The 23,811-nt window shown below is 29.3% G+C and overlaps 1 protein-coding gene across 1 annotated transcript in view; it reads left to right on the forward strand.

Moving 5' to 3' along the window:
- stol (voltage-dependent calcium channel subunit stolid) overlaps positions 1-23,811 on the forward strand; it is a 258,682-nt gene that overhangs the window by 218,851 nt on the left and 16,020 nt on the right. The window contains exons 22-25 of the mRNA XM_075358772.1: positions 10,769-10,867; positions 15,033-15,145; positions 17,321-17,460; positions 22,484-22,735. Coding sequence (XP_075214887.1) covers positions 10,769-10,867; positions 15,033-15,145; positions 17,321-17,460; positions 22,484-22,735 — 604 coding nt within the window. The remainder of the gene's footprint in view (positions 1-10,768; positions 10,868-15,032; positions 15,146-17,320; positions 17,461-22,483; positions 22,736-23,811) is intronic.

Below are 23,811 nucleotides of genomic sequence, written 5' to 3' on the forward strand. Positions count from 1 at the left end.
GACCTCCATTAATTACACTTTCTCAAACTCAAGGCTCTTTATGCTCAGTAATGATATTAATGTCATGTTTGAGAGTACGAGTTAAAACAGATTTTAAATCATTCAAATATGTAAACTGGGCCAAATAAGGGTTTAAAATATTACATAGTACATTTATATAAACTTAATAAAAAAATTTTATTCAACATTTGAACAGCTATCATTTTATTAAAATTCAAGGTTAATTTTTAGTGCCAAAAATTACATCTCTACTAATTTCGATTCAGTTCTGCATGTTGTATGCAATTCCATGCTATGTTTTTTTTTTAATATCAGTTATAATATTAAATATCTTAATATAAAGAAAGCAGTTTTTGTTAGGTGATGGTTGACATGAGGTGTATTTAATAGCAAAAAATATTATATTTTTGAAAATAAATGACTTGCTCATCCCAAGTACAAAAATTAATTTTATGTGATAAATTGTTTTATTTAATGAGTAGTAGTTATGTGTTGTAAATTTTAAAGTGTGCTTTTTATGTTTTAAAACTTTGTTTAAACTTTTAGTGGATTTGTTTTGTTGCACTTAGTAAATATTTGATGATAAAGCTACTGAACTAATTGTGTGATTTGTTATTAATTAAATATTTTTTAATTTTTATTTTAATTTAAGTAACACTGTTTATTAATTATTTTATGCAACACTGGATCTAATTTATGTCAACGTAATCAATGATGCAGTATGTTTTTCTTGTTATGCAAACTAACTTAATATTTTTATTTCAGTTGGTGATTTCTAATATTTTTGCTTTTTCTTTTGTTCTTGATTCCTAATGACTAAAAATTATTTTATAGACTATTTTATTTGCTGCAAGGAATTCCTTTATATTCAAATTTTCTAATTTAATCTTATATTTCTATCTCTTTTGTGTCAATCTGCCTTCCAAGGATTTTTTTACCGTTGATAATCCTGTTTTTACTAACATAATCTTGATTAAAATGCTCAAAGCCATCAGTTTTAATGAATATGTTTAATATTATTTTAAAAATTTATTAATATTACTGATTTGAATTTTATCATAATTAATATATCATTAAAATGTTTTATGTAATAAAAAATAATTATCCATACAATTTTTTTTTAATTATAAACTTTTCAAGAAGAGAAGAATTATATTTTTAATGTATCAGTTAGAAGTTAAAATATGATTTTTGATTTTGGCTCTGAAGAATAGTAAAAATAAGACCATAATTGACAGTAGATGAAGATGAAGACAGAAAAGATTTGAGGAATTAATTATAGATTCTTGAAAATCAAAGCAATGTTAATTGCAGTTAAAATGAAATTACACACAGGTCACATCAGACTCATCATCAAGCATGACCATTTATATGGATTTCGTAAGACTTTTTTTTAAATTACTGATTTATTTAATAAGCTTTTTGTTAGTAAGTATTACAACTTATTATCATTTGTGTTCATTAAAAGTAAATTTTGTTAATTAAGAGTTTAAAAATGGATTATAAAATACAAGAGAAGCATAGCAGAAGGCTATTTCATCAACAGAAAAAAAATTAATACATAGCAGAAATAAAAAACTGGGAAGCGGGTATTTAGTGTATCGATGTAAGATTTGAAAGATGACTAATTTACAAAATAGGTTTTCGTATGATGATTATAAGTAAATGGAATGTTCAGGTATATCTACTTGATAGATTTATTGTTTGCCAAGTACTTCATTCATCTATTTTATTTTTCAATGATGCAGTCAGTAGTATCTCTAGTATCATTCACTACATAACAAGCAACTCCTAACTCAAGGCGAATGAGAGTTAAGTAAGAATAACCAATACCTTAAAATCAGGGTCTGATGAGTAAAGAATTTTCTGTGTAGCCTGTAAATATCTAAACACATAACTAGTTACGTGAGTAGTTTTGAGTAGCAGAAAGGCTATATAAAGAAAGGTTCTGATTCTATTTTATATAACAGAAAATTCTAGTTTGACATTGATGTAGCGCTCTAAGATTTGCTGAGATTTTCATATTGTAAGAAATAATATAATATTTAAAAAAATTGATGATATTTCAATAGTATCGACTTTTTCAAGAAGTAAATAAATGGAAAATAATACACTCTTTTATTGGAAAATATGCCAAAGTAGTTGAGAAAACAAAAGTATTCAAAAAATGATTTACTGTAACTGTCTGATATAAAATGCATGTAAAACTATTGCAGTGTGTATACCAGGTAGAAATACCACTGTTAATTCCATAAATAGAACTTCTCTTTATGATAGTTGTATTTTTCTTTCCCATAATGAAACATTTTTGTGCATCTTGTTAGATGATAAATGTTTGTAGGATGACCAAATTGATTTCATTTGCAACAACTATACTTTTTTTTTCATGTATCTTAATAAATTACTAAGTTTACAACTATTAAATATATATTTTGACTGTATGTAATCCCATCTAAAATATAATATCTTTCAGCTGCTTGAGAAAGTCAGATTTCAGGGTACAAAATATAAAAATCAGCTGTCAGATCTTTGTTTAGTGCTGGTAGGTATGATTCATGTAGACTAAGTTGTAGAAAATTAAAAATTCTGACAGTTCCTTGTGTTTACATTTATGAACTGGCAACTTTGAAACAAAACAGTTTATTCATAAAAAATAACAATATTCATTTGTATCAAATCAAACAACATAACTAATATCTAGTTACAAAAAAGACCTTATTATGTAACACATATATATTTGCAAATGCCTTTTCTCATCCATATTTAATACCTTTTCTTTTCTGTTGAATAGCGAACCATTTCTGACATGATCTATACAATGTAATTTGAATAAAGTATTTATTTACTTACTTAAGGATCATTGTGGCATTTGACAATAATAAAAAAGAGAAATGTAAAGCTTGTGGATAGTACAAACTTGAAGATTATAATCAGGGTATAAATGTAAATCAAGAAAGTAAGAAATCAAACAAATGTACAATTTTTAAAAAAGTTTATAATGACAAAAGAGTAACAGCGGTAATAATTCCTAGATAAATCCTGGAAGATTTAATTGCAGTATTGTTTTTTAATTACAGTAAAGAATTTATTGGACTATCAATATTTGATAATTAATATAAATCTGTGACTTAAGATCATAAAGTTATTTCTGAAAATTTTGAGATTTGAACCGTGTAGGGAGATGAAGTGACTATCGGCGATCACTTAACCAGAGTTGTTCAGAAAGTTTGAAACGTAACACAGAGATGGTGCTAGTATTATGATCAAATGATTATGATATTACCAACTATGATCCTTTAGATGGTGCGCTGCGAATTTTAAGATTTGTGCGTTTTATTGTTTATTGTGATCAAATAAAGCAAATAAGATTTGGCGTATTCTGAGAAACGCATAAAATTGAAGTTCAAGCTGTTTTAAAAGGTATAGTTCTGTTAGAATGTGCAAAAAGAGTTGGCATTGAGCACACGCGTAAAGGATTCGTCACTGTCATTCTAATTGATAAATAATTAGGTTGCTCTATGTAGTCTTACATCCATTCAAAATGATAAATGCTTGGGACCTGAAAACCACTATGACTGACGAAATTGCCACAAAAATCATATTTAATGATCGCCAACTGAATGTACTTGAGCTTTCTGACATCACAAACATCTTGATAGACCACATCCACTACATTTTACACAATGTTTTGTGAATAAAACATTTTCTGCTTGATAGGTGTAGTGTTTGCTAAAAATTGACCAAAAATGCATTCAATCTTTTGAGAGTGTTTAGATTTATTTAAATGCGATTCCGCTGAGTTACTTGACATTTTATAATAGTAGATGAAACATGAAACATGACATCCCAAAAAACAAACAACAGTCCAGTTCAAAGAGCGGGTGGTAAAAGATGAAAGTATGTCAAAGAAAGCAAATATGTTCTATCTGCAGCAAAAGTCACGGCTTCAGTTTTTTTTGGGGATTTTTTTGGTGTAGTGCTTATAGACTACCTGGAAAAAGGCAGGACAATCACTTGGAAGTATTATGTTTCACTATTGGACCGATTGAAATGTTCTATTCAGGCTAAACATTAGTTCTGGCCAAAAAGAAAGTGCTCTTTCATCATGATAATGTGCCTGCACACACCTCTCAGGTTTACGCTGCAAAACTCCATGACTTGCGCTTCAAAGTGCTTCCACATGCACTGTATTCATCATTTTTGGCTTCTAGTGATTACTTCCTCCTCCCGAACATGAAGAAATCCCTTATTGGAAGAAGATTCATTTCAAATGTAGAGGTGAAAGCTGAGACAGCCACTTATTTTATGGAACTGAACATTTGTTTTATAGATGGTATTAATTGTTGGAAACTCATTGTTCTAAATGTATCAAATTACTAAGATTTAGATTCTAAGTTAAGTGAATTGTTTGATATGTTGGGAAAAATAGAGTGGAAATAATAAAAAATTTATCTTGGCTATAAATTGTGAAAAAATAATGATGGCTGTGGGCATTTATTGTGACAATGGGTAACAGTATTTTTACCTTCTACATTTTTTATGTATGTTTTTGTATTTAATATATTTTCATTTTGCATTTTACTATGCTTTTTTTAGGTCTAATGACTTACTTTTAAAAAAATTATTAGTTAATATTAATTACTGAAATTAATGTTGTTATTAATTTAAGAATGTTATATTTCAATATTTTAGATATCTGTGGAAGTCAGTAAAAGAAAGAATCATAAAAGCATTTTAGAAAAGAATTTTAATTTTTCTTACCTTTTCATTATAACATTGATAAATCTTAACGGTTAGTCGGTGTTAGTTTATTTAAACTGTAACCTTGTATATTTAAAGAAAAATGCTTTTTTGTGTTCAGATCGTGTTTTCAAATAGTTTTATGTATTTTAGATTTACTTTGAACTACAGCTTACATATGGAATCAAAATACTTGTAGTTTTTATTTTCATCAAGAGCATTTCTATCCAAAATTTCTTAGTATCCAAAAGATTGTTATATAGCTGAAGCCTTTTAATAAAAAACTGGAAGAAAAGGATTGTTAAAGGATTTCATTAAATTTTATGGTTTTCCAGTATTGTTAAAAGTGATACTAATGCACTGGGAGTTGACTACATCATCACTTTTGTACTTTTGCAGTTTTAAATTTTAAATATTTAGGAGAAAACTATTTTACATAATGAGGAACAATAACATTAAAAAAAATAAGAATAGAATAATCATTTTCTTTTCGGTATCATCTGTACTATATATACATTATGACATTATGGAATCAAATTTATATAAAATAACAAGATTTATTGTTGAAATAAAAAACACTGCAAAATTCTACTATGGATTTTTCATGGGATCACTATTGAGTAACACAGTAGGATCTCAATTACACTAGAACCACACAAATTTTGATAATTGAAAGAACAATTTTTATGTTGGAGAGGTGGAACAGTGTAAATGGAGAATTGACTTTGTAAGAAGCAGGATCTGAAATATTGTGTATAATAATAATAAATATTATTTTTTTTTTTTTTTAGCACAGCATCGAGTGAATATGATTTAGGACTGCATTACAGTAAAAAACAGACGTGATGTTACTGTAGAAAGTAAATTGCACAATATTATAAATAGATGGTGAGAATAAATGAACAGAAAAAGTGAGAAATGTAAAGATTTAATACCAAGTAAAAGGAATTGATATGTGTTTAAACCGCTGTAAGGCCTGATTCAGTTACATAATTTAATAAGGGCTGCTTCAAACTGTTACAGATGAAGTTGAGGTCATATGGCTTAAAATTGTAAGAAAGCTGATAACCAGTTTCCTACATATAATGTACCCATTTGTGAAGAAACTATCTTAAGAAGAGAGTAGTAAATATGAAGGATTACAACTCCAATTTTTTTTAAGCATTAGTGATCAGTAGGAGAAAAATAAAAACAATGTGACTGTAAGAGAAAATTAGTCATATTTTTTGTGCAAAGGAAGAATCTTGGGCGACTATAAGTATGCAAAAAACTAACTTATATTTAATATATTTTGTGATAAAAACCGCTAATGCCAGTTACCTTAGATGGAAGAAATTAAGATAATCACTCGGTTAGCTCTACATGGATAGATCTATCCATAAAATTTTTATTTTCACCCTGTTATCATTTTAGCACTAAAGCAAAAAACTTTCATTTGTACTAGATACTTAAGATGAGTTTTAATTTGATGCAAAGACTTTTAAATGTATTTATTCCTAACTTACTTTTCTTCTGAAGAAAATTTCATAAGTTATGCTGATTTAATGGTTGCATATAATTAAAATTATACTTTGTATTAGTTAATTAATTTGGATATTTTATTATGTAATAAGTAATGACAAGTTTAAATTATATTATTAAAATAACGTGTTTCTTTATATATAAATTTAAATCCATTATAAAAAATTTCTGTGGTTAGCATTTCTTCTGATCACTTGATGCTTGGTAACACCAATATAACAGTGCAGTAAAACCTCAGTTCACTGGAATAATGTGGGCTAATCCTTTTATGTTTAAGCATAATAACAATTAAGCAGGAATTTTAAGAAATTAATCAAATACAAGGGCAATAATAATATGATTACATAAGTAATTTAAAAATTGCACTTAACTAAAAAAATTATTGAGTATTTGTATTAAATTTAAAATCCCACATGCATATTATTTATATAACTTAAAACAAAAAAAATATTTTGTTGTTTTTTGTTTTGTTTTTTTTTTTTTATAATGCCAGCAGCATTTCAGTCAGAAAGTGAAGGGCAGGAGTTTTATTTTCTTCAAAAATGTTTAAATGATTTTAAAATAATATGTAGATATGCTATAGTTTGGTACGGTAGTTAATTTTGTAATCTTACTTTTTGAAATGTTTTTTCATTCATAATTAAAAATGTAATGTTTGTATGTTAGGTGTCATAAACAAAAATGTTATAGGCGACCTAACATCAGATATAAATCAGTTTAGAAACTGCATAACATTTTCAACGTATCAAGCATCTCATGTTAAGCTTACTAAAGAAAATGAGTAATAAAACTGATTTCCCCATACCTTCTTCATCAAGCCAAATATATTGTTACATACTAGTATGCAAAGCCCACCAAGATGCAAATTTTCATCTTTCTTAATGTCACCTTCACTCTGTTTACCACAGGAACTGGATCTGTAGTGAATATCGTTGCTCTCAGAGAAAATATGGAACCTTTTACCCCTGAACATAAAAATGTGACCTGTCAGAAAACATACATTTTTCCAGTCTTCTTTGGTCCAGTTAGCATGTGCTTTTGCCCGCAAGAGCCTTTTTTCCACATTGCTGGTGTTAAAAGCTGCTTTTTAACTGACCGACAACCTTTCTGTCCAGCTGCAAGAAGTCTCTGTCTAACATTTGTCACTTTTAAATCTATTCCACTGGCTGCTAATTCTCTGTTTAATCTATAGTAGATAATTGCGGGCAAAGTTTACTTTTTCTCACTAATAACTGATCCTGTGTTGGAGTAGTTTTTCTTTAGTCACATTTGCTTTTACTTTGAGGTGAAAAGGAACCAGTTTCATTAAATTATTTTAAAATAGCATTCTCTATCCCTAATCCAACACCACACTCGAAAGTTATTTGTGGTTGTGTCAAATAGGTATGCTCAGAAAGAAAAACAATTTCCAAACACTATTTGAGTTAGGTTGATTATTATATATTCAAGACATACAGGAAAAAAAATATGAATATATGATTTTTTAATAAAAAATGAACTAAATTTTCACAAAACACTATTTATAACATGAAAATTGCTAAATAACCAAAAAAACAATAACCTCACATTACATAGACAACTTAAAGAAAGGGTCTGGTCATACTGTGTAGCCACAATTATTGATTAATGATTATTATAATCGTTATTGGTAATTAAGAAAACTTGCTTATCAATACTGAGGTTTATATTAGATATAAAAACCAAATTGAAACCCATCTTGTTCTAGTTGTCATGTTCTACTGTACATGTACACAACACAGTTCTCAAAATTATTTTAAAATTTGGGCACTTCATATATGTGCTAGATAATAACTTGTAAAAATATAGAATCTTCACTTCTATATTCAGATTAAACCACAGCTATATTTTTCACATGCTTGAGAACATGTTTAATAAGCTATAATCGAGTTTTTCTTTTTCAAAGAATAATTTTAATTTTGATAATTTAATTTAAACTACATGTAACCTTTATATAAAATAATGAAACTTCAAACACATTAGCCCTATCTGATTAATGAAGATGTTCAATATCCTAAATGATTTGGTTTATTGAATATCAATTAATAAAAAAAAATATAATTATAAAGAAATCTACAATAGCATGTAAATTAATTTGAATATGGGGAATTTTTTAAACTTAATAATTATTAGCTATATATATATATTATTATTATTATTATTATTATTATTATTATTATTATTATTATGTGTACTTATAAATATTATAATTTGATTATAATCAAACAATTTCTGCCAGTCCAAAAAATCTGTATGTAAGTTATCACAACAAAGTGATATAAAATACTCATCTTGCCATAAGTTTCTTAAAGATTTAAATTTTAAACGTTACAGTGTAAAAACTGCGCAACAGCCTAAGAGAACAGATAAAGTGAAAAGTCTTAATTATTTCGACTGGTTTCTCAAAGACATTGTCAATGGACAGATAGACCTAGTGCTTCATTTCATGTCAGATGAGACACAGTTTCATTTATTTGGGTATGTTAATTCACACAACACCATGTAATGAATGACTGAAAATCCTCACTAGATGTTTGAGTGTCCAGATGTTACGGTTTGCTATTTCTGGGGCCAGTATTTTATGACCAGACTGTTAAATAAGAAGTGAACCGTATTATTTTCAAAGAATTTTACAATTAGTTAACAGATTCTAAAAAAGATTACGACTTCTTCTAACAAGACAGAGCAATGAACCACACATTAAATGATTCACTAGCATATGTTCACACGGCTTTTACAGAAAAAAGAATTGTCAGCAGAGAGTGATGTCCTCCAGTTTTCCAGATTTGTCTTGTTGCAATTTTTCCTTTGGAGCTCTTTGAAGAGTTTGTGAATCAGAATACTCATACTATTGATGAACTGAAGGCGAACATTCAACAAAAAATTCATGACACTGATTTTTGTCAATATAACAATATTTTGCGTCTAACTCTCAATACAGTCATCTGAGCACAAAAGTGTAGCTCTGTGAAAAGCACTTACTTTGAACATATTTTGTAAAAATACGGTAATTATATAAACTTTTGCTAATGTAAATACAGAATTTATTTAATTTTCATTTCATTCATAAAATGTTACTTATCACAACCGTGTTTAATCTGTATACTGGTTTAGTTTTAAGCTCCTTGCAGCTGCATGGAAAGCTAACTGACCGGCTAAAAAACAATTCTTAACACTAGTAATGTACAAAAGGAGACTTATATAAAGCAAAGCATTGGCAGAGTTGACCAGAAGCAAGACTAAAATAATATTATGTTTTTTCTATGAATTAAATTTTGTGTTATTATTTTACATTTGCAGGCCCCAGCCCATTAATGCTAATGATGACATTATGTTGAAAATCGTTGGATACATCAATATTTCATCAGCAAAGATCAGTTAACTTCAAAAACTGATTCTACAAGGAAATGAAGTATTTAAAAAAAATGCCATTTGCCAGAAGATAAAGAAAAAAACATTAAATGTTATAGTTGAAAAACAATTCATAAAATATTAAATCCAGCAAAAAATCTCTGGACAGTCGTCAAAAAAAGAATTGTAAAATTATCTGTGATACAAAAACTGACTCATTAGACACAATGATTTTTGTGATAAATAAATACATGATATTCAATTTCAGATCATGCATGTGAATTAAGTGTAAAGGAAGACACAATACCTATTTGATATTTAAAAATTGTATATAGATTTAAAATTTTTCCAATAAAAATTGCATTTCATTAAGCAATTATATGTGGTTTAATTTTCATGTTGCTTTATATTAGCATTAATATGTCTGTATGGTGTAATTTCTCTTTTGCTAGTTCTATTTACTTATATTCAGTTTTCTTTAAATGATTAGAGTTTTTATTGGATATTAATATTTAAAAGTATTCATATTAAATAATGTTTATTAAAAATTGACAAACTTTTCATTTAATATGGAATCTTATTTAGATGGTTCTGCTGCTGTTGAGATTGCCAATACTTATTTTTTTTTAAATGTTGTTCTTTTTCAGTGGTTATGCAGTTTGGACAAATTTATTAACGTACAAAAACTTCTGCATGAATAGTACTTTCCATGTTGCTTTCAGTTTAAAGAATATACTATTTGACTTCTCTGTTAAATATTTTACAAAGGTTTTCGTCGAAATTAATTCTGTTTAAGTATAAAAATCATAATAATTTCTACAGCCTAGTTGTTTCATCACTGAATAATCTCAAGTTGACTCTCATAATGTGTTTCTTAATTTGTGTTTTGTTTCAGGTTTTTTGAATTTTTATCGTAACATTTTTTAATTTGTTGCTGGAACATCAAAGATGTAAATCATTACTATTATATTGGTCGCAGCGGAAGAATTTGTGAAGTAAAATAGAATAATTATTAATTTAAAGTTTTTTGATTTTTTTACGGTGCTGTTATGAACGATTATAATTATTTATAATGAAGAACGTTCTATTTCTTTTATTTTAACGGTGAAACTGTTAATAATGGTGATACTGTTTACAGGCAAGGATACCAAATGTTTGGCGCAACATTATCTTTCATCGCTACTCGTAGTGGTCTTCTTAGATGGCAGGAGCATATTAGTACAATGCAAAGTGATCCGTAAGTACAGAATAAATAGAATAATTTCTTTACTTATGAGCATTCTATCCTTGCAAAACTTACAAACGGTTGTATTTAGAACGTATATTTCTGCATTCCAAAATTTACATTATTGCAGGTTAAAATCGACAAACTACATGCATATAAGTACATACACGCTATTCATATGGAGGGGTTTTAAGTAGAATGTTCCTTCTGTGACATCTATTCGTATTACCTTAAATAATCTAGTTATTAAAAAAAAAAAAAAAAAGGCAAAACTTACCCCCATTTAAATAAAGAGCTTATCAAGCTCATGAATTCATAATCAGTTGTATCAGGTAATGTATTACCACCATTACATGTAAAAGTCTGACGGTTCTCGTGTTTGAATAACAGTTCATTATTGTTAGTAAATGATAGTAATCTGTACCTAATATATTATTTTATAACTGATGATGAATTCACGGATTTGAAAAGCTTTTTGTACAGAGTAAATAAAAAGTTACACAACCGTATGAAAAAATAGACATACATGGAAACTAATAATATGAAAACTTAAATGATAATTAAATTTTAATTAAGAAATAAAGATTAAATACCTCATAACTTACAGCAGCTTGTAATAATTCAAAATATTGTTTTTTAATGGTTACAGTGTCGATATGGAATATTTAGACTTCAATCTTACATTTGAGTTAATCAATTGCATGAGGATTACTTCTGAACACCTTTTTTTTTTTTAATTAACTGGAAAGAAAAAATTCGTGGAAGATAAATCCGGCAACCTAGGTTGGCCATAGTCACAGAAATGACTTTCTCCATAAAGAACTCATGTAGCATCAAAATTGTGTTATTTAGCTGTTACACCATGATGGTGACACCAACAATTTGTTTGTCCTCTTCTACCAGCACTGTAAAGTCAGTTATAATCTGCCGATAGTGTTATTGTTTCCATGAAAATTACCGGACTCGCTATTCTCTTCCGTACAACTGCATACCAAACTCCGTTTTCTGAATGTAATGTAGTCTCGTGGAAGGTGTGAGGTTCTTTGCCCTCCAATATCGGTTGTTCTGGCTGTTTAGCACTTAGATGAAACTGTGCATCATCATTACAGAAAATGTTATTCAAGATCCAAGTATTGCCATGAGCAAGATCTGTAAACCATCTGCAATAATTGAGTCTTTTTCCACAATTAGATTTTCACAATTCCTGTATGATATGAATATGGTGCAGACATAATTTTAATTTCTTTGTGGCTTTACAGACATTCCCATATGCAGGGCCAGCCCTAGTGTTTTTGCCACCATAAGCAAACCCAAAAAATACTGCCCTCCAAGCTTAAAAAAAAACTTAAAATTTTTCCCCCCAAAAAAATGCAGAATTATAAAAGATCCATGTTAACCAAAAACATGGCATATAATTGAATTAAGACAATAATACTAATACAGATTTTTGGAAAATTGTTTTATTGAGAAACAAAAGTTACATTTTTAACGAGCTAGCGATAACGAACTTGCAAACAAAAACTAGTACCTACTGTTTTCATAGATAATTTAAATATACTGTTAAAACTATAAACAAAACTAGTAAATATGTTCAGATGTTATTGTTTCCGTGAAAAGTATTGGACACACTATTCTCTTCCGTACAACTGCATACCAAACTCTGATTTTTAAACGATAAACAAAACTAGTACAGTAATATCATTGTACTAATAAATAGTAAATAACATTATTTTCTAGATTCAAGTAATCGAAATATATTTTTGTTAGTTGTGGTTTTTTTTGTGCTTTACTTCAGGTGGTTTTGCTGCCGTAGGCAGTTGGCTACCACCTAAGGCCGGCCCTGCTATATGACATTCCAATCTTTTGAGATAACCTTCTTATATACTTTTGAGATGATCATTCTAAGGATGCACAGATTTATTCTAAAGGTTCGTCCTTTAATCTGTTTGCAGGCTAGATCATTTTTGATCTACGCTACCAGTTTCTCTAAAACAAGGGACTATTTGTGAAATTGTTCATTTATCGTCTACATTTGATCAAGATAAAGCAATGTCAGAAAGACTTGGCTTTCTGACGCTTCAAAAACAGTTGAAATTTAAAATAACTCTCAAGAATAAGTACACTTTGAGATTGTGTAAAACACATGATAGTCTTTTTATAGCACCCTGCCACTGACAGACAAAATAGGGTGAGATTAGTAGATTGTTGTGTATATATACTAGTACAAGATCAAGAAGCATTACCAACTCACCCATTAGTTCCAGTATAAAAGCAAATTTTGAAATTTAGTGGATTAATGAATACAGACAGGGTTGTGTAACTTTTTACTCTGTAAAAATTGGCAAGTTTATATTAAGCTTACTATTTTGAAGTATTCATTCATGACTTCCATTAATAATTATTACTTGCAAGACACTGTTTAAAGAAATTAAACCCTTTAGTTATATGTATTCTAAGTGTGATCCTTCATTTAAAAGCATTTTTTACTGTTCACATTTCTTTAGTACATGGATTACAGAATTATTTACCTTTAAGTTGAAATTATGCAGAAGGATGAAGTAATCAGTAAAACAGAAGAGGTGGATTAAAAAAGAGAAGCAGTATATTTGTTAAATAGAACCTCTCCATTACTTCTTTGTTCAAATAAAGTGGTTTTTATTTAAGTTTATTGTTCATAGATGAGTAAAATATAAAAATTGGGCCCGGTATTTAGTTACCAGAAACATCATAACATATCAACTTTCTCATCGTGAAATGGACTTGTTTGAAATCCACTTTTACAGCATTTTTTAATTAAATCGTGCACTCTTTTCTGAGATAATGGCATCAAGGAATGTTTTTGCAAATATTTGACACATTTTTTGAAAAGATCTAGAATGCACTGTAGCAACATTACTCAGTCAAATAAGGCATTTTAGAAAATTATAACTGCAAACAACAAAAATATACTGCACTGAAGCACAAACAGTTTGCAACTACAACAATAGACAAGCATAGTAATACACACAACCAATACTATCAGTGACAATAGCAGTGGTAAAGGTGATATTCTTAGCAGTTGAGCCTGCTTGATTTGGTTTTAAGTTACTCATCCTGTATAAACTGTTGCTCTATCTTCTTATTACTGTTCATAAGAATTTTTGTTTGTTGATCGTAAAGCAAATGTTGTTAACATATTCACATATCTATCAGAGGAAATGATTACCAATCTTCCATAGTTCCATTAAGAAAAATTAGATCTAATGACTCTCTTTTATAATGTACCAAACACCAGCAAACAACCTTTTCAATCTGTCACTACTAACTACCGTTGAACTTATTTTGTTATTCACTGTCAACAACTTTTTTTATTAGCAATTCAGTTTAGATGGTAATCTGACTCATCACATCACATACCTTAAGATTTTTTATAAAATATTTGTCTTCATCCATTTTGCTGAGAAGCTGTTAAGAAAGAATGAGCTTTTATCAAATCAAAAGATTTCAGTTCCTGAACTATTTAATCTCGATGAAATTATGTTCTTAAACATATTCTGCTCTAAATGCAGTTAGACAGATCTATGATGCATCATTAGATAGATGCAATTTCTTAAACAGACTAGAAACATAACTGGCAATAATCTGCAATTTTTTTAACTTATCAGATATGTGTAAGATCATGTCAGTGATTTGTTGTAATGATGAGAATTTTTTAATGTTGTTTAATTGTAGAATCTGAATGAAAACATCTCTTGACTGCTTCAATAACAGATTTACTTTTTCCATTTTTCTCGGTTCTGCAGATGTTTTTTAGATGTTGAATCTTATGCGTAGAAATTATTGACCTTGATCTAATAGTGCAAACCATGAAGTTAAAAATATCCTAAATTTTACTTGACAAAGCTTAATGTTAATAAAGCTTTGACGCAAAACTAATGCTTAAAGCTAATTTTTTGTCATAAAGCTAATGATTATCACTGTCAATAATCATTGTTTTTGGTACGTTGCTTAAATAGCAAAGGTAAGCTTTCTATTGCAGTAAGCTAGACTTCTTTGGAGTTGTTAATCCAAAGTAACAATATCACATGATGTTAGATGCTTGTGATGTCATCAGATGCATCCAGCATCAAAGAAATTAATAATCTTCACTCTGCAACTAGCAGCTTTTACAGATATTAATTTCCCTTTTCTATTACAGACACTTTAGCGAGAAAAATAGACGTGCAGTAGATGAAGTCTGGTACAAAAGGGCAGTTGATCAACATAGCATTGAACCAGAAAGTTTTGTTTTCTCTGTTCCATTCAATGCAGGTCAGTTGTAATTATTTTCAGTGTGATTAATTGTATGTTGTCATAAAACAATCAAACTTTGCAGTAATTTTTTTTATCTATAATGCCTGTTCAAAAAGTCAGTATTGTTTTTAAATCTGGCCTTTATAGTGCTTCAGTCATCTTAAAGTACATATGGATTGAGCTCCATTGTGCTCAGACTTGCTACAGAAGCTGATAAAGAAGAAGCAGTTTCGGTTTACAGTCTGTTTTTTACAGTATAAATCTTGTAGACAATTGAAGGACCCCTACCACTTCTTAAAAAAAGTATAAACCTTAATAAAAATCTTAAACTGGCTGTGATTCATCTGCAGATTAATGAAGTCTATTATGAAACTGAAATGAGTGATAACGCCATGAGAAAGTGGGTTGACATTTTAGCACAGAACAAGAAATCATGCGTACTGAGATGTGGAATGGACAGCCAATTTATTAGTTAATTATAATTTAATACAACTATAAGTAAAAAAATTTGCATGAAAGGACTTTCAGAACTGTTACTACTTTATTGCTTTTTTATGACTTCCACAAATTTCAAGAACTGTTCTATAACACTGCTTTAGTTGTGGTGTTGTGTTGCTTCATAATAATGCTTGATCACATGCTGCTGCTGAAAATCAAGAGCTCATTATGTCATTTGACTAAAAATAAATTTCTTATCCCTTACAGCTCAGACTTAGCACACAGTGACTTGTTTCACTTTTTCCTGCTTTTTAAAGCATAGTTATATGATGGCATCAAAAAAGTTGCGTAATATTGGCTTTCTTTACTGACAGCATTATATTATGAAAGAATCTGAACATCGCATGATTTCCTTGTATGACTGTTAAATTACATATTCACATTTTTTTTTTAAATGAAAAGTGCATAAAATTTTATTTCATTAATAACTTCTGATATTTTTTCATATTTTTTTTTATTTTTTTATTGTTATTATTGAATTATTATTTATTATAAATATTTTTTTTCAATAAGAAGTTAATTAATCAATTAACCTCTTAGTGATTAATCAACCATTAATAAATCAATTATTTAAAATAAAAAAAGTTAAAAAAGAGATATATATTTATTTATTTATTTATTTATCATAAAAGTCTCATTTGAACCGATGTGCCTTCCCCTTGTAACATCCAATTATTTCATTAATTAAAATTTTATTTGGTTATAACTCTGGAACCAATGAAAGTTAGTACCACTTATGATATATCATTGAATAGCTCTCAATGAGGGCTTACAGTTAAGAAAAAGTCCAAAATTCAAATTTTTTTGGACACTTTTGGTTTAGTCGATTGCAATTAAAAGGGGAGATGCACAACTAGATGTTACAACAGTCCTAGATCCAAAATTTCAACATCCTACAGCTAATCGTTTTTGAATTATGCGAGATACATACATATGTAGAGATGTCACGCTGAAACTAGTCATAATGAATTCAAAGATGGTCAAAATGGATATTTCCGTTGAAATCTGAAATCTGAAATTTTTCGCGATCATAATATTTCCTTTACATCATACAAGGAAGTAAAAAGTATTTTTAAAGTGGTTCAACATCATGAAATTATTTTAATACAGTAGAAATTGTGATGAGAAGTAGCTTAAGGCACCCTTCTGAATAAAATAAAACTGTTTAAAAATAAATTATTACTACTTTTTTATCACCTAACAGTATATTATTATTGTTTTCAAATATGTCTTGTACGTCTTCATGTTAAAAATTAAAGTTTTTTATTTATTGAGGCATTACCCCTAAGAACGCAGATAGATTACTGCTAACTGATTCAGTGTAAAAAAGAAAAAATATTCAAAGCACTTTCATTTTATTTTGAGCATGTTTTTATTGAAAAATCATCACCAAAGTTAGCACACATATGAAAAGATATTAAAAAAAGATTATTTCTTCTTAACAGTTATCTGATATCACTGAAAATTTTCAGGAAAGGATAGTTTACTTCACCATCATTCCATTGTTGGCTTTATAAAGAAATCATCTGATTTCACTACTTTGGAAATTTATAAAAAGTTCTTAAGTCCATGGGTTATGTAACAGAAATTATTTCATTTTTTTATGCCATTGACTGTTAAATCATTTACACTTTTATCACAATATTTTATTTTTTATTTTCAATCGTTATAAATTGGTTGTATTGTAATTTACAGGAGGCAGTGAAAAGACATTGGTAACAGCTACACATGCAGTGTTTGTTGAACATAAAGGGCACAGAGCACCGGCTGCTGTTGTTGGACTTCAGTTTCAGCATTCTGCATTATCTTCGCATTTCATCAATGTTACATCTGCTGTAATAATAAAGATGATACTGTTTCATTTAAATTTATATATTATCTCAAAATTAAATTCTATTGCTTTTATCTCATTTTCTACTTCATTATGATAAAATTTTTGAATCGCTATAATTCTTTCTCTAACCATATTTCTATTATCAGACATCAGGAACTGAAAAAGAAGTTGTGCAATAGTTTCAGAAGACTTTTTAATTCAAAAGAATAGAAAGTGAAACATTTTAATTTATTTCTTTACAGTAATGATAAAATAATATCATACTATATGTATATTTTTATTTTAAATAAATAAATAAACCATTTGTTTATCTGCTTAAGTTGTCTAAGGTATTACCATTTTTATGACATTAAATTCTTGTAAATTAAAATGGTAAAAATTTCATTATTGAAATCTTTACATAAAGATATCATTGTAATATGATGATTTGTTTAATCATTAACATGTTATAAACAAGTAATGTGCTATATTGATAAATACAAGAAAAGAAGATGTGTTATCTATTGATAAATACAGTAGAAGAATCCATAAACAAAACAATATCATTTTTAAACTATTATTTTAGAAATTGTGTGTATTGTTAAGCAGATATATTAATTATTCTTTGGCCTGTTTTCATGTAGCAGATCACATGTGATCAACAGTGTAGTATGAAACTAGGGGACAGTGATACAAATAACCATTTTCCCCTAAGCACTGTTGTTAAGCAAACATCATATGTCAAAATTGTCATTGTCGATTTATGATTTTTATTTTATCATTAACAGTTCATTGTTATGTAAGTTACATATTGCTTTCACATAGAGATGATGTCAAACATTTATTTCATATTTCCATGCTCAAGCTCTGAACTTGTGTGAATGAATCATAAAAAAAGGGTAGGGTAGTTCTTGACCAAAATGAAAATTGCCTTCGGTTAAAGAACAATTCATAACATCAGTGCATTAAAATTAGAATCACCCAGTTAACCACATATTGATCCTGTTTGAAGCAGACCTTAGAGAACCAATACCATTTACATAGAGATGCTGTTTGAATCTAGCTGATCATCACTTATCCTACATATATATATTCACTTGTACTTGATGTTTTCTATAAGCTAAGATGTTTTGATTTATTAAAAACAAACAAATTACATAATATTTTTTTGTTCTATTTCAAACTTATGAACATAAAATGTTTAATTAATTAACAAGGCTTTTATAAATGCATTATTTCCAAAACAGAACTGGTTGTTTTACTGTTCGTGAATAATTGTAATTGGTCTGTTAGCATAATAAAATTATAGCATGTTTCACTTACTGTATATGAATATTTTTATTTATAATTTTTTTTTACTCATTTCATCCACTCTTCCATCATAATCTGTACAATCTAATAATCAAAAAATATTTATAGTATCATTTATCTTCCCTCCCTACTGTTTTTACCCAACATTTAAATTCAATCATTGTAACTAATCCTTGGTGCTATTATTTATTATTGCATGCTGACTAAGCTCTTTGTTTCTTATTTTCCCAAGGCTTCTGTATTCTGAATTCTGCCAACTGTCTAAACTGAAATTTATCAACCTGTTTACTTTCAAACATCTCCTATATCCAGTTTCAAAAGCTCTTATTCTTTTTCTTTGTAGATATCCACATTTCACTGTTGAATAAATGTATTTCATACTATAAAAGTATTAGCTATTTTTTTTGTGAGATAATTAACATTAAGCTAAGTCATTAAAATTTATTTGTTCTTACTGAATATAATCTGCAGATTTTTATCAGTTTCTATCAACAGACATTATCTAGTTGATTATTACAAACGTAAATTATTTATTGCTAACCAAATAGCTCCTGAAAATTATATTGCACATGTGAACGAATATTAGTACAACCAAATGTTGCTTGTAGCAGTGTTATATATCCTGTTATTCAATACACCTAGCACCTAGCAGCTTTAATTATATGTTTGTTGTTGGCAGGCAGTTTTCCATTGTCATGTTTGTTTATGATTGTGATTTTCCAGTGACTGATCTGAGAGAACGACGTGTCTATATCAAGCTCTCTTTTAAACTTATTAAAAGTGAATGCATACACTAATATTCTGTCATTATCAAATGGTAACCAACAGATGGTAACTGTTAGTGATAATGCACAATTAGGATGACCATCAACTGGCATTACACCAGAAAATGTTATTGGCGTTCAAGTTGTGATTGTGAAAGATAGTAGAATTTATCAAAGATATCTGGAAGATTATGGGATTACCATAACACACATGACAGCAGTTTTTGTAACAAGAACTGAACATAAGAATGATTTCTGCAAAGTTCATACCAAATTGCTGAGTGATAAACAGAAACAGCTTCGCACAAATGTTTGCAGTGAACTTAAAGAACTGATTCTACTGAACCAGATTTTCTTGCTAAGGTCATCACATGTGATGAAAATTGGATTTATAGATATGACCTTGAAACTAAGCCACAATTGTTACAGTGGAAGAGCCCATCTTCACCTCAGCCAAAGGAAGCCTATCAAGTCAACAGAAACATCAATACCTTATTGATATGTTTCTTTGATATGGCAGAATTATCCACAAGGAGTTTGTACCTCCTTATCAGACAATTAATGGAGAATTCTATAATGCTGTCCTAAGGTGGCTAAAGCAGCATACAAGAAGGAAACATTCAGAGAGGTGGCACAGGAACTACTAGGTCCTTTATTATGAATCCTTAACCATGACAATACGAGGCCATGTACCACTTTCATGACAATTATTCTTTGTCTACCATATTTGCTCAACTTGGATTTGTGCAATTTTGTTTTCTTTCCCAAGTTGAAGGGACAAACATTTGAAACAATAGAAGAGATTTAATAGATTTGTAAACGATGCTGAACACACCAAAAAAAATTTTTTGGGATGAATTCCATTCATTGCAAAACCACTGGGATCAGTGTGTGAGTTTCCAAAAGGACTTCTTTGGAGGGGACACTGGCAGATAAGATCTAGGAATTATGTAATAGTATTTAATCATATATCTCAGGAGTTTTTGAATAACATCTTGTATTATTGTATGGAATGGATAGAAAATCCCTTTACAATAGTTATGAAATTATTGGGATAGCAGGTTACCTTCTATGGATCTAAAACATTTGTGTGGGTTCAACCATATTCAAAGCACAGTTATAGGCACCTCCATGTCCGGTTGTTCATCTGCAACAGCATATCAGGGTTGATCATTTCAAATGCTGACTAAACAGCACCTTGGAGCTGCTCATTGTTGACACATCTACATTTTTGGATCTCTTATTTTACAAAACCCAAGAGCACATTGTCAGGTGTGATGAGATCAGGGCTTCTTGCTGGCCAAGACAATGGAGCCAGTAACTCTTCTAACCCACGTCCGATCCAGCAATTTGGTAAAATTTCATTGAGGTGTCTGCAGGCATTCAAAGCAAAATGCACTGGAGCATTGTCTCACTGAAACGTAATGATGTCAGCAATCCAATCCCTTTTGCTATTAATTCTAGACGCAACCAATCATCAATCATTCTCAGATAACTACTTTGATTAACTGTACCATCAAAAAAATAAAGACAAAGGAGATGTTAAGCTGTCAGCCCAGCCCAAATCATGGGCGGATGGTATTCAATTTCCACAAAAAAGTGAGGATTGTCTTTTGCCTAGAAAAAAACATTTCAGTTACAAGAGCTTTGATAAATTACACACTCGTCTGTAAAACGTGACATTCTTTTTATTGTTTGCTTGTAGAAAATGTTCAAGCAATAACTGGCATTTATAAATACATCGATCAAGGTCATTGTCAATGAAAACATTTACTTTCAAGTCTTTTTGCATATGGCTATCTCGCATTGTTGATCTTAGAATGCCTAAATCTGCAGAATATTTGCCTGTTGATTTCTTTGGTGATCATTGAATCAATACCTCTGCAGCATTACACATTTCAGCTCGACTGAGATGTGTGGCACATCAACCCTCCACTACGGCACATCAAGAACACTTCACGTTCCAAAAGTCTTCTCCCATGTCAGTAATATTTGCCATGTGGTGACGATTTCCCAAAGTGCACAAAAATCATTCATATTGGATTTTCTCAGTGTTTTACCAGTGTGTGGACATTCATAAACCCACACACAAGCTAACAAATGCTGTTTGACAGTGAACGCACTTGTATCCACTATCTTTCCACACTCAACTACGACTAATGTCATCTCACCATTAATGAACACACTGAATGATCCCCACTGCGGTTTAACCTCCCTACCTTTTTCAGCAGCATTGAGCAATATTAGCAGTGAGAACTGGCAGCAATAGAGCCCAATTAATTGGGATTTATTACACTGAAAAGGAACTTCCCGCCCATCCCAATTAATTAGAGATCATTTTATATATCTAACTGTACATTGTACTTTTAAAAAAATAAGAGATTAGAAACATATTTTGTTGTATTTGAGTAATAGCAAAAAATTCCTACATTTTTTATTTTTTACAGATAATTATTTCATAAATCGTTTTATTAAGTCCTTTTTAATTAAAATGTTTACTATTTCTTTTACAGTTGTGTGATGTTAAGAATTACCTCCACTTCATTGTGACTAGTGCTCTTTGTGACACCAACTGACTGCTACGGTCACTATTAGTGTATAACACCTCCCTAAGGACAACTTCAATAATCATTTTTGTGGTTTATACAAACTCCTTTATTAAACAATGTTTAATCTTTTCAGAATTTCATTAATTTTTCAAGATTCTACTGTCTTAGATATTGATGTTCTTGTGAAAATAAAAGCTTATAAAAACTGTATAGTTTATGCACTTACTTGGAAATATAACTTATTTCCAGGTAGACACTGTTTTCTTGGTCCCATTTGCTACACTTTTATAGATAATTTTGTTATTATTTTAAATAAAATTTTGATCTGTTTATTTCTTATTTTAATTGTATATATAATAATAATAATCTTAAATAAAATGTGTTATGCTGTTGTGAATTATAAACTAACGTTTTTTTACAGTGTACTGTGAAGACAGGATGTAAGAAAACTTGTGCTTCATCTGATTTAGATTGCTATGTACTTGACAATAATGGTTTTATTATCTTATCTGAGAAAGCAGAGCAAACAGGAATGTTTTTCGGACAAGCAGACGGTACAATAATGGATTCTTTGGTACAAGATGGTATTTACAAAAAAGTGACAATAATGGACCATCAGGGTGCCTGTGTTGATAATAAATCTGGCAGAAATAAGGCAACTTCATCATTTAGTGTAAGTAATCAATACATTAATAAAATTCATCAGTTAATAAACAGGCTTGATCCTATTCTCTGTTCTGTGCTAATCTTTTAATCTTGATTTATTTAATACATCCTACATCCTCTGTTTTCTGTTTTATATATTTCACTCTGTCTTCGTCAAGAACTTTTACCTTTTACACTTCTCCCCATTACCATATAAACTACATTTAGTCATCTTAACTCATGGCCCACCAGTTCAGTTTTTCTTTACAAAAATCATCCACAAACATGTCACATTTCATTATTTCTGTTTTAGTCATTTATTTTCAAAGTAAAGATTTTTAGCATTAATAAAATGCCATCAGTATTTCTTCTAACTCATCTTTGGGTTTCATAAAAAAGACATCAGCAGATCCTAACATTTTTATTTTTTCTCCTTGAATTACTATTCCATTTAAACTTTTCCTTCAATCGCTTTATTGCTTTTATGTAAACCGCAGGGACAGATTATATCTTTGGCTCTCTCCTTTCTGAATCAGATATTACTTTTTTTATCTTCTACCCCTATAACTGAAAAATGATTCTTATGCAAATTATAAATAACTGTTCCATCCCTACATTTGAGTCAAATTTTTCTTAAAATTGAATTCATTTTATTTCATTGTACAGTATCAGTTCTTTTCTCAAATGCAAAAATGTCATGTATATGGCTTCATTATTTTAAAGCCTAGCTTCCAAAGTTGATCTGAGAGCCAGAACAGCATTTATTGTTTCTCTACTCTTTCTAAAACTAGATTGATTTTTATTAAATACATATTGTACCATATGTTTTTTCCACCAGTAAACTATCCTTGTTAGTAATGTCAATGCATGAGACATTAAACTGATCAGTTCTTGCTTTATATGATAACAGTTGCGCTCATTTTAAAATGAGGGTGTTTCGTCAGCCTCATAAATTTAACAATATAATGTATAAAACTTGATTTTTCAGTCCTACATTTGTAAACATTTTGTTTTTTTCTTGTTTTTTTTTTTTGGTGGGGTTATAGCAGGCATGACTAATATGGTCATTAGCCCTTGTCACCAGCTAAAACTTTCTCTTCTTGA

This window comes from Lycorma delicatula, chromosome 3 (genome assembly GCF_047948215.1).
Source record: "Lycorma delicatula isolate Av1 chromosome 3, ASM4794821v1, whole genome shotgun sequence".
NCBI lineage: Eukaryota > Metazoa > Arthropoda > Insecta > Hemiptera > Fulgoridae > Lycorma > Lycorma delicatula.